This window comes from Ostrea edulis, chromosome 5 (assembly GCF_947568905.1).
Source record: "Ostrea edulis chromosome 5, xbOstEdul1.1, whole genome shotgun sequence".
Lineage (NCBI taxonomy): Eukaryota > Metazoa > Mollusca > Bivalvia > Ostreida > Ostreidae > Ostrea > Ostrea edulis.
The window spans coordinates 35,849,884-35,865,460 of record NC_079168.1 but is presented as its reverse complement, the minus strand read 5'-3'; the positions used below and the strand labels follow the sequence as shown (position 1 = coordinate 35,865,460).

General features: G+C 34.1%; 1 protein-coding gene across 2 annotated transcripts in view; it reads left to right on the top strand.

Moving 5' to 3' along the window:
* The window catches only part of LOC125652939 (3'-5' RNA helicase YTHDC2-like), a 29,507-nt gene that overhangs the window by 1,231 nt on the left and 12,699 nt on the right, over positions 1 to 15,577 (top strand). For both annotated transcript variants that reach the window (XR_007361767.2, XM_048882426.2), the window contains exons 2-20: positions 146 to 312; positions 1,718 to 1,808; positions 3,185 to 3,372; positions 4,916 to 5,118; positions 5,392 to 5,558; positions 6,373 to 6,475; positions 8,055 to 8,211; positions 8,351 to 8,405; positions 8,629 to 8,681; positions 10,126 to 10,256; positions 11,189 to 11,324; positions 12,363 to 12,555; positions 12,929 to 13,110; positions 14,317 to 14,404; positions 14,526 to 14,613; positions 14,720 to 14,800; positions 14,983 to 15,065; positions 15,191 to 15,296; positions 15,405 to 15,524. Coding sequence is in view for 1 of the 2 variants with exons in the window: in XM_048882426.2 (XP_048738383.1) it covers positions 146 to 312; positions 1,718 to 1,808; positions 3,185 to 3,372; positions 4,916 to 5,118; positions 5,392 to 5,558; positions 6,373 to 6,475; positions 8,055 to 8,211; positions 8,351 to 8,405; positions 8,629 to 8,681; positions 10,126 to 10,256; positions 11,189 to 11,324; positions 12,363 to 12,555; positions 12,929 to 13,110; positions 14,317 to 14,404; positions 14,526 to 14,613; positions 14,720 to 14,800; positions 14,983 to 15,065; positions 15,191 to 15,296; positions 15,405 to 15,524 (2,392 nt within the window). In the remaining variant the exon portion in view is untranslated. The remainder of the gene's footprint in view (positions 1 to 145; positions 313 to 1,717; positions 1,809 to 3,184; positions 3,373 to 4,915; positions 5,119 to 5,391; positions 5,559 to 6,372; positions 6,476 to 8,054; positions 8,212 to 8,350; positions 8,406 to 8,628; positions 8,682 to 10,125; positions 10,257 to 11,188; positions 11,325 to 12,362; positions 12,556 to 12,928; positions 13,111 to 14,316; positions 14,405 to 14,525; positions 14,614 to 14,719; positions 14,801 to 14,982; positions 15,066 to 15,190; positions 15,297 to 15,404; positions 15,525 to 15,577) is intronic.

Below are 15,577 nucleotides of genomic sequence, written 5' to 3'. Positions count from 1 at the left end.
CAACATGACCATTCGGACTAGTAAATTGACATTTTACCCGACCGGACCTATCATTTAGTAGACTTGGTCGGTCGGACGTGCCTTAGTGTCAAACCCTGTAAGCTGATGCCGTTAGCACTATTCAGAACTTTTGTTCCTATTATAGAGCCATGATGCAGAGTCCTAGCAGTAGTGGGTCAAGGCCACCGAGTAATAGCAGTGTTTTGAGTGAAAGAGGACCAAAAACTAGAGAGGATGTTTGTATTGGAGAGGAAGTCAGGATTTCTTTACACCTGGCAATTGAAAGATTTAGAAGGAATGAAGAACACAAGGGTATGAGAACATGAAACTTATTGTTCAAACAGTTTATCAAAAGTATTTGTTCAGAAACGGAGTAGATCCTATAGAAATATTTTCGATATTTTTGCTCACATTACCGGTATGGTCCGAAATATCTGACATTTTCGTGGCTTTTTTTTATGATTTTGATTTTTACTGTGCCAGGAAAATGTCAGAACCGGCGCCATTATGTAAACCAGAAATTTCGCTGCCTCTGACTGGGGGCGACATTCTCAGGCCAGTTTTGAATACTTGCGAGCCGAATTCAATGTTAAACTCACAACTAATCAATAAAACGATGCTTCTTGTACTTACTATGCGAGTGAACATTTTTGCAGTATATTGTCATAAAAAATCATTCAAAAATGATAACTTTTCTTTGTAAACATCTTATATATTTGTCCAATCTGATTAAAACCAGATCCTGAGATCCGCTCACTTAGATCGCTACACTAGGATCTGACGTAACCCCATATAGGGTCACGTCCGCATGACCTTTCGTTAAGCCAATCAAATTGACCCTGTCGATTTATATCAACAATAATTTTTCTCCCATGAACCTTTGCGTCATTATTTACGTTAGAGATGCAAAAAAAAAAAAAAAAAAGACAGACGACTGCACACCTGTCAAAACATGCGATTTAAACAACGTCTGTATTCTCTGTGGGTTTTCTTTCATTCAAACGCTAAAAAATCCCAATGAAGTTCACAATTCAAGGAAAATGGCTGCGATTGTTTGGTTTGAAAGAAAACATATCGCAGCTAGATGCGACGTCACAATGCACCGTTTACGTCGACTGTTCCTCGCGTTATTTAAGTAAACCATCTTGAAAACTATTCAATTCGTACCCATCCCTATTCATACATAAATCTGAGTTCACAATTAATTTAATTTGGGTATATTTCATATCGTACGTTTTGTTGTTTGAATGAACGGAATAGATTAGGCATTATTGCGAAAGTTTAAAATTCGTTATGCGAGAATATACAACTTTACAATGTGGAATAAACTTCGTGGGAGACAGATTACAGCAATTTGTTTATGAATTACCAGGAACCGCCTAAATAGCCATCATTGTCTGTATGGCGCAATCTGACTGGCTGATAGTTCTCATGAATATTCCAAGCGAAAGATCATGCGGACATGACCCCCTATGGGGTTACGTCAGATCCTAGTGTAGCGATCTAAGTGAGCGGATCTCAGGATCTGGTTTTAATCAGATTGATATTTGTCAAACATGGTGAAAAAGCAAGGAAACATGTCTGAATCTGTTAAGTTTGTTCCTCTTTTGTTTCATTTGTTTGTGACTCTTGAAAGTTCTAGGAATAATTGCTATAAAAATCTATGTATTTGCAATTCATGTTTTTGTGGTACTTAAGTTTTCTTTTATTCTTTTAGAATTAGAATTTCCATCCTCATTGACAGCTACAGAAAGGGCATATGTTCACAGATACTGTGACACAATTGGGCTCAAGCACAAGAGCAAGGGGTAAATATTATTGAAGAGTGTTGTAAACACTGTAAAGTGTTCAGGTCACATTAATTTTGGGATGAGAGTTGAATGAATGTGAAAATTTATGGAGTATAAATTATAAAAGGACTTGAATTTTTTATAATAAGGTTGATAATTTTTTTCTAGCTTGCTAGCCTTTACCAATACACTATATCGACTTATCTAAGGCCTATGTTAAAAAATTTTATCATAAGATAAAAATTTGCTTTTTGAAACCATGTAAAAGGTTCATATAAGGAAGCAGATAGGAATAAAGGAAGGGGAAAGTAAAATAACTCCGTCTGATATTAAACACATATTTTTTGAAAAGGAACGGGCTCTAGATCTTAGACTGGTACACTCTGTTTATTTAGATGTACGTTTTACATGAATAAATGCTCAAGATCAATACTCTATTACATACAAATTATTTAAATCACATGAAACATAACAAAGTATATAATTACTTTCAATCAATATACTGTGCTTGCTGAAAATAACCAACATGGTGGATGAGAAACAGTTAACAATTTGAATGCAAAGTGGTTATTTTATTTAACATATATATATCTTCATGATGATTGAATGATCTGTATTAAATGCCTTCTGAAATATCTGGTAGATTTATATTATACCAGTGTACATACACTTGCAACAATACCCATACCCTTTTGACCTCATAATAACACAAGGCCCAGAAATAACTTGGAAAGTCTTCACCCTATCTGCCAAATCGACCAATCTGAGTACTTTTTTCAGACAATTGCTAAAAATGAGCCGCTTGTCCTGTATTCCACATTGACCCTATTTTCAAAAATTACGGTAATTCCAACACTTCACATCAATTTTGATACAATATTTGATTATTAAAAAGGATATATACTGTTGTATAAAAAAATTACAACACAAAATTTTGTGTATATTATTTTTTTTTTTAAATTTCTGTTATAATTCCAATATGGTATGATTTTGTTTGTACATTTGGATATTATTCATATTTATGCATTTCAAAATTAAAAGGTAATGGAGATGTTGATTTTTGTATAAAACTTTGAATTTAGTTTTATTTCCATAATTTTATGGAAATATATGTATATTCTCTCCTACAATTTAAATTGGAGAAAATGTACTTAATTTTCAGAATACCATTTGCTTTACTGTTCTTAATATGCTTACTACATTTTACAAATCTGTCAGATAACATAGTGAATTAAATCTTATATAATTTACAGTCAAAATAAACCTTTGCATGTACATACTCATTACATAATGCTTACTTTCAAATATGAAAATATATGTAGAATATACATGATGTATACCATCTTGATTTAAATATGTATGTATGTATGTTTGCCATCTTGATTTGATTTCAGTAAAGGCAGCAATAGACTGTTGACAATATCTAAAAAGGAACTGAATCAGACCCAGGCTTCAGCCTCATCAATCAAAATCATCAGGAACTCCCGACAGCAGATATGTAACCTGCTGCAGAGGTTCCCACTAACCTCCAAAGAAAGACAGGAACTTATGCCACAAATGGAAAGAAGTCCAGGGTTTGATCGTAAGGGCTGTTTCAGAAAAATCTTTTGGGATGGCACCTGAAAATTAGGATGACCACCTATAGAAGTGATTTTAGTACACTCCTGTCCACCCATAGAGGCAAATAATGAAGCTTTATAGGCACCTGTAGAAGCAAATTGCTTTACCGTATATACTCGCCTATAAGTCGGTCCACCTATAAGTCGGTTGTATTTTTAAGGTTATTTTGTAGGAATTTGCTATTGACCCACATGTAAGTCGGTACACATTTTTGTCAGAATCGGTTGACAATTTCGAGTCAATGCTCTAGTGTTTTTACCTAATTTTCAAAAAATATTTTGAGAAATTAATAATTATGAGGTACTCAATATCCAAGCCATATCTGTTTGGGGTTTAAACACAACCCTTGATCTATTATTGGCAATGATCACTTGTTTACTCAAGCAATTATGATCTCCTAATTACCAGTACCTGCCACCATGTTTACTAAGAGGCACACGCCTTGGCCTCGTGAAAACTGTTATTGTGGGATTCCGGTATAATTCATTGTATCAACAATTCAGTTTTTAAGAGTCAAGAATGATGATTTAAATTATCTGTTAATAATCAATCTTTTTTGAGATATATTTCAGCCGGTATACATATGAATATTTCAATATTGAATCGGGTTCGCAATTCAATTTTACCGATAAACGATAGATTAGTTAGATTGAATAAAAGAATTAGTTACCGGTTTGTAAAAAATTTCAAAATAAATAATATACACTTAACTAGATAAAATTATGAAAATTTGTAAATACTTTATACATAATTTTAAAATACATAAACAATACGATATGTCTAGATATTTGTGAACAATAATCATTTGTGTGGTAGTCCATGATAATCGTTGGAGTTGTTTAAAAACTCTACATTACGCTGCCCAGAAAAATACCAATCTTCTTAGGACACGCCTATAAGTCGGACATAGAGTTTTGGACCAAAAATTTACTCCCAAAAATCTGACTTATAGGCGAGCATATACGGTATTCGAAAAGTAGAATTTAAGATATTATCAAATCAGAATTTTTTTCCCATCATACAACACAAAATAATTTTTCATTTTGATATCAACTATATTTCAGTTTTGAATACATGCAATTCTTTTTCAAGCATAATTTACAGAATGCCAAGATTGCCTCTGTCAGTCATGTGTTCTTCTGATCATTTTCTCACAGATTATATGGCTCGGTAAAATAACCATGCATAGAAGAAATTTTTGTGCAATAGCCACCTACCATAGACTCAATATCACCAGTGTGAACCACTCACAGATTTTTTTAAAAAAACTGCCTTCCTCTAGTACCCTATATGTTGTAATGGAACAGGCCCAAGTCCATCATTGATCTTGTTGTCCACGTGTTTTGGCTGTATTTGTCATTGTTATTATTTTGGCATTATGCTTGATAAAATTTTGTATGTATTATAGTTTTTTTGTCATATCCAGTAGATCCTAAATATTCTTTAAAATACTATTTATAGCAGGTAATTTGTATGTTTTATATATACATGTAATTAAATTTCAGCAAACAGAGAGGCTGCTAAAGCAACTATTGGCAAACTAAATAATGGAGTAGCACAGGTTCCCCCTCCCAGGATTATTACAGACTTGGATGCATTCAGAAGCACACTGCCCGTGTCTCAACACAAGGATGAGATTATCCACAGCATCAATTCTAATAGAACCATTTTACTTACGGGGGAAACTGGATCAGGGAAGACAACTCAGGTTTTTTGTTGTTTTTTATTTTTTGCATATACCATTGAATTAAACAGTAGCTTATAGATACTGAACATGTATTACATATATGACAAATGAAAAATATTGAAATGTACATTTTGTTTGAGGTATTAGACTGATTAGATTGTATGTCTTTCATCATTATAGTCATTACAGTGCAGGTCATGATATTTGGAATTTTTCAGTCAAAAGATTCTATTATGCTACATGTGATTAAGACTTGTATGAATGAGCATTTCTCCAAATTATTGATCATTACAGATACCACAGATGATTCTTGATGACTGTACTGAAAACAACAAGAGATGTCGTATACTTTGTACCCAACCAAGGAGAATAGCAGCACTTAGCATAGCTGAAAGAGTCTCTGCTGAGAGAGGGGAGAAAGTAGGCCAGACTGTTGGTTATCAGATCCGCCTTGAGAGCAAGTAAGACACCATCAAGTGACAGCTTACAAAATACTGCAAAATGTTATGTGATGATTTGTATCAGGTTAATGAAAAAATCCTCCTGTTCCAAATTTGAATAAAATTTAGTATAGATATTGTATTTGAAAAGCATTTTGTGTGCAGTAGAAGAAAACTGATAAATGACGTGGAAGTTATCTGTTTGACTTTTTATGCCTAAACTCTTAAGCATTACAAAATCAAACTATTTTGAAATATGATTATGTATAATATGTAAAATCATTAATTCATTGGTGCAAGTTTCGTAACATTGTAAAATGTACATTACCATTATATTTATATGTCAGGAATATTTCTGATTTTTATAAATCTATTTAATTGTTCACTGATGGCAGCAACTCTCCTGTTTCCTGATTATTTCTCAAGATACATGTACATTGCAGAAACATTTGTCAGAGTTACTCTGTTGACATTGTTGATTTTTTGAAGGAGTTTATGTCTCGTAGAGCAAGTAACATAAGTCCAATATCTACAAATGAGAGATGATGATAGGTGTTAATGTAAAGAATATGGTTATGTTTGTGGAAGATTTATGTATTACATCTGCAGTTGAAAAAGATACAATTATTACATGTATATGGAATCCTGAATTTGGGAATTCCTCAAATGATTTTATTGTTTTGGAAAGTGAAAATTAAATATGTAATACAATACAGATGAAAATGAAAAAAGAATATTCTGGAAAGATCAGCCTATAATTTTTGTATTGTATTGATATTATTAATGTGTTGATATCCATTAATGACAGCCCAACATGTAATTTGCTGTATTGCAGGGTATCACCAAAGACTCTGCTTACATTTTGTACGAATGGAGTTTTGTTAAGAACTTTGATGAATGGAAGCCATTCTTTGTCAACTGTCACTCATATCATTGTGGTAAGATTCAAGTTAAAATCTAATGAATAGTGGTAACTCAAATAACTTGATACATGTATGTGCTTTAGATACATGTATGTGCTTTAAATACATGAATGTGCTTTAGATACATGTACAGTACTTGTTCAAAAGGGAAGAGTTGTTTACAATGTGTAGCAGTGGCGAGATTATAATGACATGGATTATTTTCCCTTCATAATTCATTTGGAGAGGGGATGTAGTACAGGTAATGGCACAGACTCTCAAAGTTTTAAATATCTGTATCGGTAAAAATGAAAACCTAAGATGGTAGCATGATACACCTTGTGAATAGTTTGTTTACAGAAACCTTTTGATTTTGTGGTCCAAAGGTAAAGGTCACTATGGGACTTCATAGAAAAAAGCATACATTTACTGATTGCCAACATTGTGAGGGGATGCCCCACTTTGTGGAGCTCTTGTGTACTTTTTAGGTCACCAATTGCATTGGTCTGTGTCTGTCATAGTCCATCATGCATTGTCCATTGTGTATTGACAGCTGAACATTTTAACTTTAAATTAATAACTATCATTCCAATTGTTTTCAAATTTGGTATAAAGCATCTCTGGGACAAGGGGGACATAAATTGTAAATTTCAGGTTCCTGCACCTCTGGCCTCAAGACCATAAACTGAGAATAGACTTAAGTCTAAATTTCAAATCCAACTAACTTTTGAAATAATTTTCATAAACAAATAAAATTTTCAGTATATGTATGCATTTGAATTTTTTGTAAACTTTCAGTTTTTTGGTTTTTTTTTTTTAACATCTGTGCTAGATAAATCTTAAGATGTAAGTAATCAAAATTTTGACTTAAGTCTATTCTCATTTTTTGTTCTTGGGGCCTGGTGCATCGGAGGTGGAGCAAATACTGCCAGAACTATACCAATTTTCAAAAATCTTCTGTACAACTGCACATCTGTAAGAAAAACTAAATGCATAGTGATATAGAGCAGTAAGCCCTTTACCAAAATTATAAATTTCTTGATCCCAGGGGTAGTAGTTCTGACTCCAGGGTGGGACCAAACTTGTCATACATTGTCTATGTGTAAAACATTTAAATGACATCTTCTTTAATGCTATTGATACTAAATTGAAACTAAATAGGTATTTAGAAGGAATCCTTTACCATATTAATTGTAAATTTGATGATCCCAGGGGTCAGAGTTTTGGTTCCAGGGTGGGACCAAAATTTAGTGATTATGAAAGACTTTGTCTTTAATTTTGCTGATACTGTATAAAAACAAAATGCATAAAAGGGGATGTTGCAAAATTGTGAATTTTGCAACTGCCAGGGTTCCGACTCTTGACCTGGTCCAAAACAGTCATACAGTGTTAATGTACATGTAATATATTATGTGACATCTTCCATCAGTATAAGTACTTACAGGGGCATTTGTGCATTAAGAACACATTTTATACTGCTGGTGAATATTGGAATTTAGCTTAGATATGCAGAATAGGAAAATTATCATGATACTTTTAACTCGGGTGGCTGATAAGGCTTGTGGGCCTCTTGTTTTTTTTATGTGTTTGGCTTAAAAAAAAATTGTCATCTTAGGATGAAGTTCATGAGAGAGACAGGTTCTGTGATTTCCTTCTCACTGCCATAAGAGATGAACTTCCTAAGTTCCCACATGTTAAACTCATTCTTATGAGTGCATCAATGAATGTGGACTTGTTTATCAGATACTTCAACAACTGTCCAGTTTTAAGATGTATGTATTCTTAGTCTATACAGAAATAAGATAACATGCTATTATGTCATTTATTTCATTTTTATCTTCTTCTGTGAATTCCACTTTAGATCTGCAGTTACATTAAGTGTTTAATGTGTATGGTATTTTGTCTATTCAGATCCTGGAAACATATTTGAAGTTGAAGAATATTTCTTGGAGGATGTGTTGAAGTGGTAATATTTTTGGATTACTGTTACATATTGTTCTGGAATACCCCAAGCAAAAAGTATTGGTTTGTTCAAGATAGTGGATAACAATGAACTTTGTGGGAAATCCCTTTTTTTTTTTTCATTTCTTTTATAGGCCTACTGAAAGTACAATCATGTGTATTTTTATTTTTCAACCATTATGTAAGCATATTGAGGGTCTGTAATAATTCTTTGTTATCAATGTTAGGACAGGATACACAAACAAGAAAATGGAGAAGCTAAAGAGGGGCCAGTCGAATTGTAGGTACTATTTAAGTTTTTCTTTATTGTGTAGGATGTGTGTTTAATGTTTTTATGATATTTACAAAGTGTTTATAATTATGTCTCCCCTTCCCAGAAGGGGGACATTTTGTTTTAGTGTGAATTCTTCTGCTTCTTCTTCTTCCGCTTCTCATACAAAGTTTGTCTGGGCCATAACTTTTTATGCCCTTGAGATCGAAGATCGGGGGGCATATTGTTTTTGTCCTGTCCGTCATTCTGTAATTCTGTCATTCTGTCTAAAACTTTAACCTTGCTAATAACTTTTGAACGGTAAGTGCTAGAGCTTTGATATTTCACATGAGTATTCCTTGTGACAAGACCTATCCGTGGATACCAACATTTTTGACCGTGACCTTGACCTTGGAGTTTGACCTACTTTTTGAAAACTTTAACTTTGCTAATAACTTTTGAACAGTAAGCGCTAGAGCTTTGATATTTCACATGAGTATTCCTTGTGACGAGACCTTTCCGTGGGTGTCAACATTTTTGACCCTGTGACCTTGACCTTGGAGTTTGACCTACTTTTTGAAAACTTAAACCTTGCTAATAACTTTTGAGCGGTAAGTCCTGGAGTTTTGATATTTCACATGAGTATTCTATGTGACAAGACCTTTCCGTGGGTACCAAAAAGTTTGACCCTGTTAACTTGACCTTGCAGTTTGACCTACTTTTAAAAAGAAAATATGACATTGGACAATTTGGTTATAACTTCTAAATGGTAAATATTAGAATTTCATATTGCACCTGAGCATTTCTTGTGACAAGATCTTTCTACTGGTTCAAAGATATTTGTCCTTGTGACATTGGCCTTTGGAATTGGCCATTATCAGGGGCATTTGTGTTTCACAAACACATCTTGTTTGTCTTTTGACATAGACCTTTGATATTTGGAATGTGGGTAAACCATGATAAAACAGTGTGTCGTGTACCATTTTTGATTACCTTTGACCTTGATGTTTTATGTCAAGGTCAATTAATAGCAATTTTGGGGCAGTTTTTTTTCCGGACCATAACTTTTTTGTCTTCATTTACAACTTTAAAGATGACCCCTATAAAATGTTTTTTAAAAACTTTGGAAAATGGAAGGGGAGACATCAGTTTTAGTTTTAGACCTCTCTTTGCATGTGGGTACTGAAGTTTTTGATCTCATGGCCTTGACCTTGGGGTTTGACCTATTTTTGAAAAAAAAAATTTTATTAACTTCACTGCCACATGGGGCATCAGTGTTTTACAAACTCATGTTGTTTTTCTGTAGATTATCTGTTGTTCCTATTTTCAAGATTGAGATAAACTGATATTGAGAGAGAAATTGTACTGTGTATTGTGTATCATGATTGATCAAGTTGTACTAAGCTTTTGAACTGTACAACAAATTTTGTGGAGTAGTACCTATATGACTTAATGACTTAATTGATGTTGTCAGTGGAGAATCAACAGTTACAGTTAAGTCAATGGTGTAAGATTCAGATGGAAGGTGTCCCTGCGACTGCTTACTCAGAGGAGATCGAGGAGAAAATGGCTGCAGAACTGTTAGAGGAGGGGAAAGTTTCAGAGGTAAAAAACAGTCGTATTGTACATATATGTCAAGGAAGGTGCCTAGATGCATTTTCTTGTATGTTCACATGTATGTTCTTGAAACACTGTATATACTTCTGAATGTGGTTCTAGAGATGAGAGTGGCAGACCATCAAGATTTCTTGGTTTGGTTTTGGCTTTCTTGATATACATGTACATTCAAGTTACATGTACATGTAGAGTGTATATGTAGTTTGCCAAGTCATAACACCGTAAAAAATATTATTATACCCTACACAACAAAGTTGCGGAGGGTGTAATATTTTTGACCCATACGTCAGTCCCTTTCTTGTCAGCTTAACTCCTCTGAGACCGCTCAACAGAATTTTGTGACACTTTGTAGTTAATAAGGACACACTGTGTAGATGTGCATATTCCCTTGAAATTATGATTCAATAATTTTTCTGGGAGTTATGCCCCTTTTGAACTTAGAATTTCGAGCCTGTCTGTTCTGTTCTTATCAGCACAACTCCTCTGAGACTGCTCAACAAATTTCTACGAAACTTTGTTGTTAATAATGACACACTATGTAGATGTGTATATTCCCAGGAAATTTTGATTCAATAATTTTTGTAGGAGTTATGCCCTTTATGAACTTAGAATTTCGAACCCATCTGTCCTGTTCTTGTCAGCGCAACTCCTCCGAGACCGCTCAACAGAATTTCGTGAAGCTTTGAAATTTATAAGGACATACTGTGTAGATGTGCATATTCCCTAAAAATTCTGATTCAATAAATTATGTGGGAGTTATGCCCCTATTGAACTTAGAATTTTGAGTTCATATGTCCTGTTCTTGCAGTAATGCATAGCATTACCATTCATTATGTGAGACATTGTCAACCAATGTTGGAGCATGGGGTATGTGAGCTTGCTTACCTCTGCTTTCTTTCATCTCATGTTATTTATTTCAGACTGTGGCAGAAAAAGAAGAGCTGGAGCCATGGCTTGTAAAGGAGATGGATGATCTTCTAAGTGAGGTCTGGCTCACAGGAAATGAAGACTGCTTCTCTCAACTTATTCATCTTATCAAAAGTGAAAATGTTTCAGGTTTGTATTGTATTCATATAATTTCATAGTTAAATGAATGTCAATTTAGCTAGATCTCTACTAACATTATTTATTTGAATGGTGCTGTAAATCCATCTAACTGTATCACAGGGATTAAAATTAACCCTTTATATCAAGTAGTCAAATAGGTTACTATCCCTTCAAATTAAACTAGCATGTAATAATATCTACTAACCCAAATAATCCTAAATACCCCCTGGAGAAAGGACCACATGATGAAAACAGGAAGAATATTATGCTGTGTAATTGTAGGTACCCAATCGTTCCATTTAAAATTCCCTAATTTATTAACTTGTCAGGATGTGTATGATCTGAATGGTCATGTACACACCTGCATCATTGTAATTTTGAATAATTTTATTCATAAATCAATATACAGTGGAACCTGTCTAATTTGACATGCACTGGGAGACAAATGTTAAGTTTGTTGGAATAAACAATGTGAAAAACAATGAAAATATGATAAAACGGGTCGGAATGCCCAATGAAATAGATTTGCACAGGTGTCAGATTAGGCAGTTTTCACTGTATAACAAGCAAGAACTTTAAGAAAGGTTTTGTTGAAAAATTATGTTTATTATTGGCCTTTTAACTACAAGTATTTAGTCACATAAGGCAAGTGGATAACTGTTAATTTTAATCTCTGTATTACTAAACTTATTTGCTGATGCAGTATTCTCCATCGGTTGGAAAGAACTTGTTTTCTACAGTATGTTTTGCTTTTACCTCAAGGACCTGGCTTGGTTCTTTGTTTTCTTGGAGTCTCCTGTAATCTTTTGGAATGTCTTTTTGTTCAAATGCCACCTCAGTGTCTTTGAGCCCTTTTCTTCCTTGTGTCTACAGATACCTAGTTTTGGTATCATTTCTATGAAGGGTACTGCTTCTACTTAGAAAAAGTGTAGATTTTTATTTTGAGTACTTGAATTCTTCTGATAGGCAGTTTTAACAAATTACATACATGTAAATGTTGATATTCGATAATATCTAATATATGAACAATCTATAAACAATTGACAGTGGACTACCAACACTCAGAAACCAGCCTCTCTCCTCTGATGATTGCTGCTGCTCGTGGCTTTGCTGCAGTAGTGGAACATCTCCTTAACTTTGGAGCTGATGTCAAACTAAAGTCCTCTAATGACTGGATAGCACTAGATTTTGCCAAGAAATTCAATCAAGAGGAAGTGATAGAAATGCTTCAAGCTTACATGTAAGTCAAACGGCATCACATCTGAGATATTAAACAATGCCAACACAGTTCTTATTCATGTACATACCCATGAACATGCTTTTCATAGATGATATTCCAACATACACTGTAGGATAAAACATTCTGTACATTACTTTATCAAAGAATTTGTTTCCTTTTTTGATACAAAATTAGACACTTTGATAGGGTAGGAAGAGTACATGTTTTTCGGCAATATTTAAAACTTCAGAAGTTTATAATCTTATGCAATCAGAATATGTTGCATACATGTAATCGATTGTTGTAGAACTATTCATCTAGTGGTTTGTCCATTAAAGTGAATATTCATTATTATAATGTCTAGTTTAAATCATTTGAATGTTTTTATCCCCAGGGTTGAATATGAAATGGGACCATCAGATGACATTGATGCTCTTAACACTGTACCTGCCCGAACTTTGTCTGAAGAAGAAAAAGAACTGCTGAATTTGTATCAACACAGCTTTGATGATGACAAAGTGGATATTAATCTCATTCTGCATTTATTGATCAAGATACTCTCTACAAGCAAAGATGGTATGTGCTTTCTTTTATTCAAAGAGCTTTATAAATGTTTACATATTGTATTTTAGTAAGAAACTACAGTAACTCTCTTTAAAAAATTCTGCCGAACTTTCTCATACAAAGTAAAAATTTTATGGCACTGCCATATAAAAGGTGCCTTTATTAAGTACATGTAATCCTCTGTCTGTCCATCATCACTTTCTACGGCACTCAATAACTTAAGTTTTCTTGGGAATACAATTTATGCATGTACACAATACTTGGATTAGACAGACGAAGACCCCCTTCAATTTTTAGATTTATCGTAGAGCCCTTCCTGACTTATCAGTTTTCTAGTGTATTTATGCCACCCTTCAAAGAAGAGGGGCATATTGCTTTGCACCTGTAGGTCGGTTGGTCGGTAGGTAGACCACATGTTGTCTGCTCAATATCTTGAGAACCATTCACTTTATCGTAATGATATTTCATATGTGGGTTGGTTATGAGTAGAAGAGGACCCCTCTTGTTTTTCAGTTAAAGGGTCAAGGGTCAATCTACTCTGGACATAGGAAGACACTGTCCGCTCAATATTTTGAGAACCCTTTGCTTGACAGACATCAAACCTGGTACATCCCAAGGAGTAGATGACCCTTATTGATCTTGAGGTCAAAGGTCAAGGGTCAAACTGGACATAGGAATATACTTGACCACTCAATGTCTAGAGAACCCTTTGCTTGACAGACATCAAACTTGGTACACTGGTACATCTTCAGGAGAAGATGACCCCTATTGATTTTGAGGTCACATGGTCAAAAGGCAAGGGTCAAACTAGAGATAGGAATATACTGTCCGCTCCATATCTTGAGAACCCTTTGCTTGACAGACATCAAACTTTGTACACTGGTACATTTTTAGGAGTAGATGACCCCTATTGATTCTGAGGTCACATGGTCAAAGTCAAGGGTTAAACTGGACATAGTAATAGATTGTCTCATATTTTTTAAGAATTATTTGTTTGATTGACACCAAACTTGGTAGACTGGAACAGCATAAGGATTAGATGACCCCTATTGATTTTTAAGTCATATGGTCAATCCAATCTTGACATAGGAAGATATTGTCTGCTCAATATTTTGATTGGTGATGCTACTATCAATTAAATGATGCATGTATAACCCTTTTCAATTTTACACCATGGGGGGCATATATGTTTTACAAACATCTCTTGTTTTTCTTTAGGTGCCATATTGGTCTTTTTGCCTGGTTATGATGATATTGTTACATTAAGAGAAACAATAGGTGATAGCAAGAATATGGACAAATTCAGGTAAACAATTTGCCAACACATAACCAGTTACGATAATAAAAATCTATAGAATTGTTATATGTTAATGAGTAATGGCAATCTAATGTGCTTGTAGCTGTCCTAATTTTTCTTGTTTTTCCAGGTATGTGTTGTACACCTTGCATTCATCCATGCAATCCAACGACCAGAAAAGGGTGTTTAAATCTGTTCCTCAAGGGCTGAGAAAAATAGTGGGTACCTGAATGCATACTGGTCACTTCTCATAAATCTTCAAATTGTAGTAGTCAGTGTAGAGAATTTCATGTGATAATTTCTGATTCTCAATTTCTTATTTAGATTCTTGCCACTAATATTGCAGAGACTAGTATTACAATCAATGATGTCGTGTATGTGATTGATTCAGGAAAGGTTAAAGAGGTATGCCAAGAAAATCATAATTTTTGATTACTTTCATAATTACCTTTTAGTATTAGTACTGTCGGTCTGTCATTATCCCTGGAATTCCACATGAGTAGACATTACATTTGAGTGTACACATATACAGCATATAAATTAAATGTTGACCGTATATATTGTGCTTACATATATCAATATTGTAGAAAGCCTTTGATGCCCTCTTGTCATTGTCAACACTGAAGAGTACTTGGATATCTAAAGCTAGTGCACTGCAGAGAAAGGGGAGGTTAGAAGAAATGGAAAGCTTTATTTCATATGATAGACACAATTTTATATACATCTTTAAACTTTTTTAATGTAAAATTCCATATGATCCTAATTAATTTTCAAAGCAAATGATTGATTTAACAGGGCTGGTCGATGTAGACCGGGAGTGTGTTACCATTTGTTCAGCAGAATAAGACAAAGTATGATGCAAGACTTTGCCACTCCTGAACTACTGAGGTATCCTCTCCAGGTATGTGTGTATTTCCCCAGCACTGTTAGATGCTTTTACATGCAAGTATTTACTTTAGGAAGACTGAATCAGTGCAGCATTGTTTTCTTATCTGTCTCTCTGTTGTAGGAAATATGTCTTCATACCAAGCTGATAGCACCAATTCATTGTCCAATAGCAGAATTTCTGGCCAAATCACCAGATCCTCCTCCATACATGGTGACTAGAAATGCTGTAATGTTACTGAAGGTAGCCATATCTCAGTCATGCCATAGCTAATTTGTATTTACTTATGGGAAAAC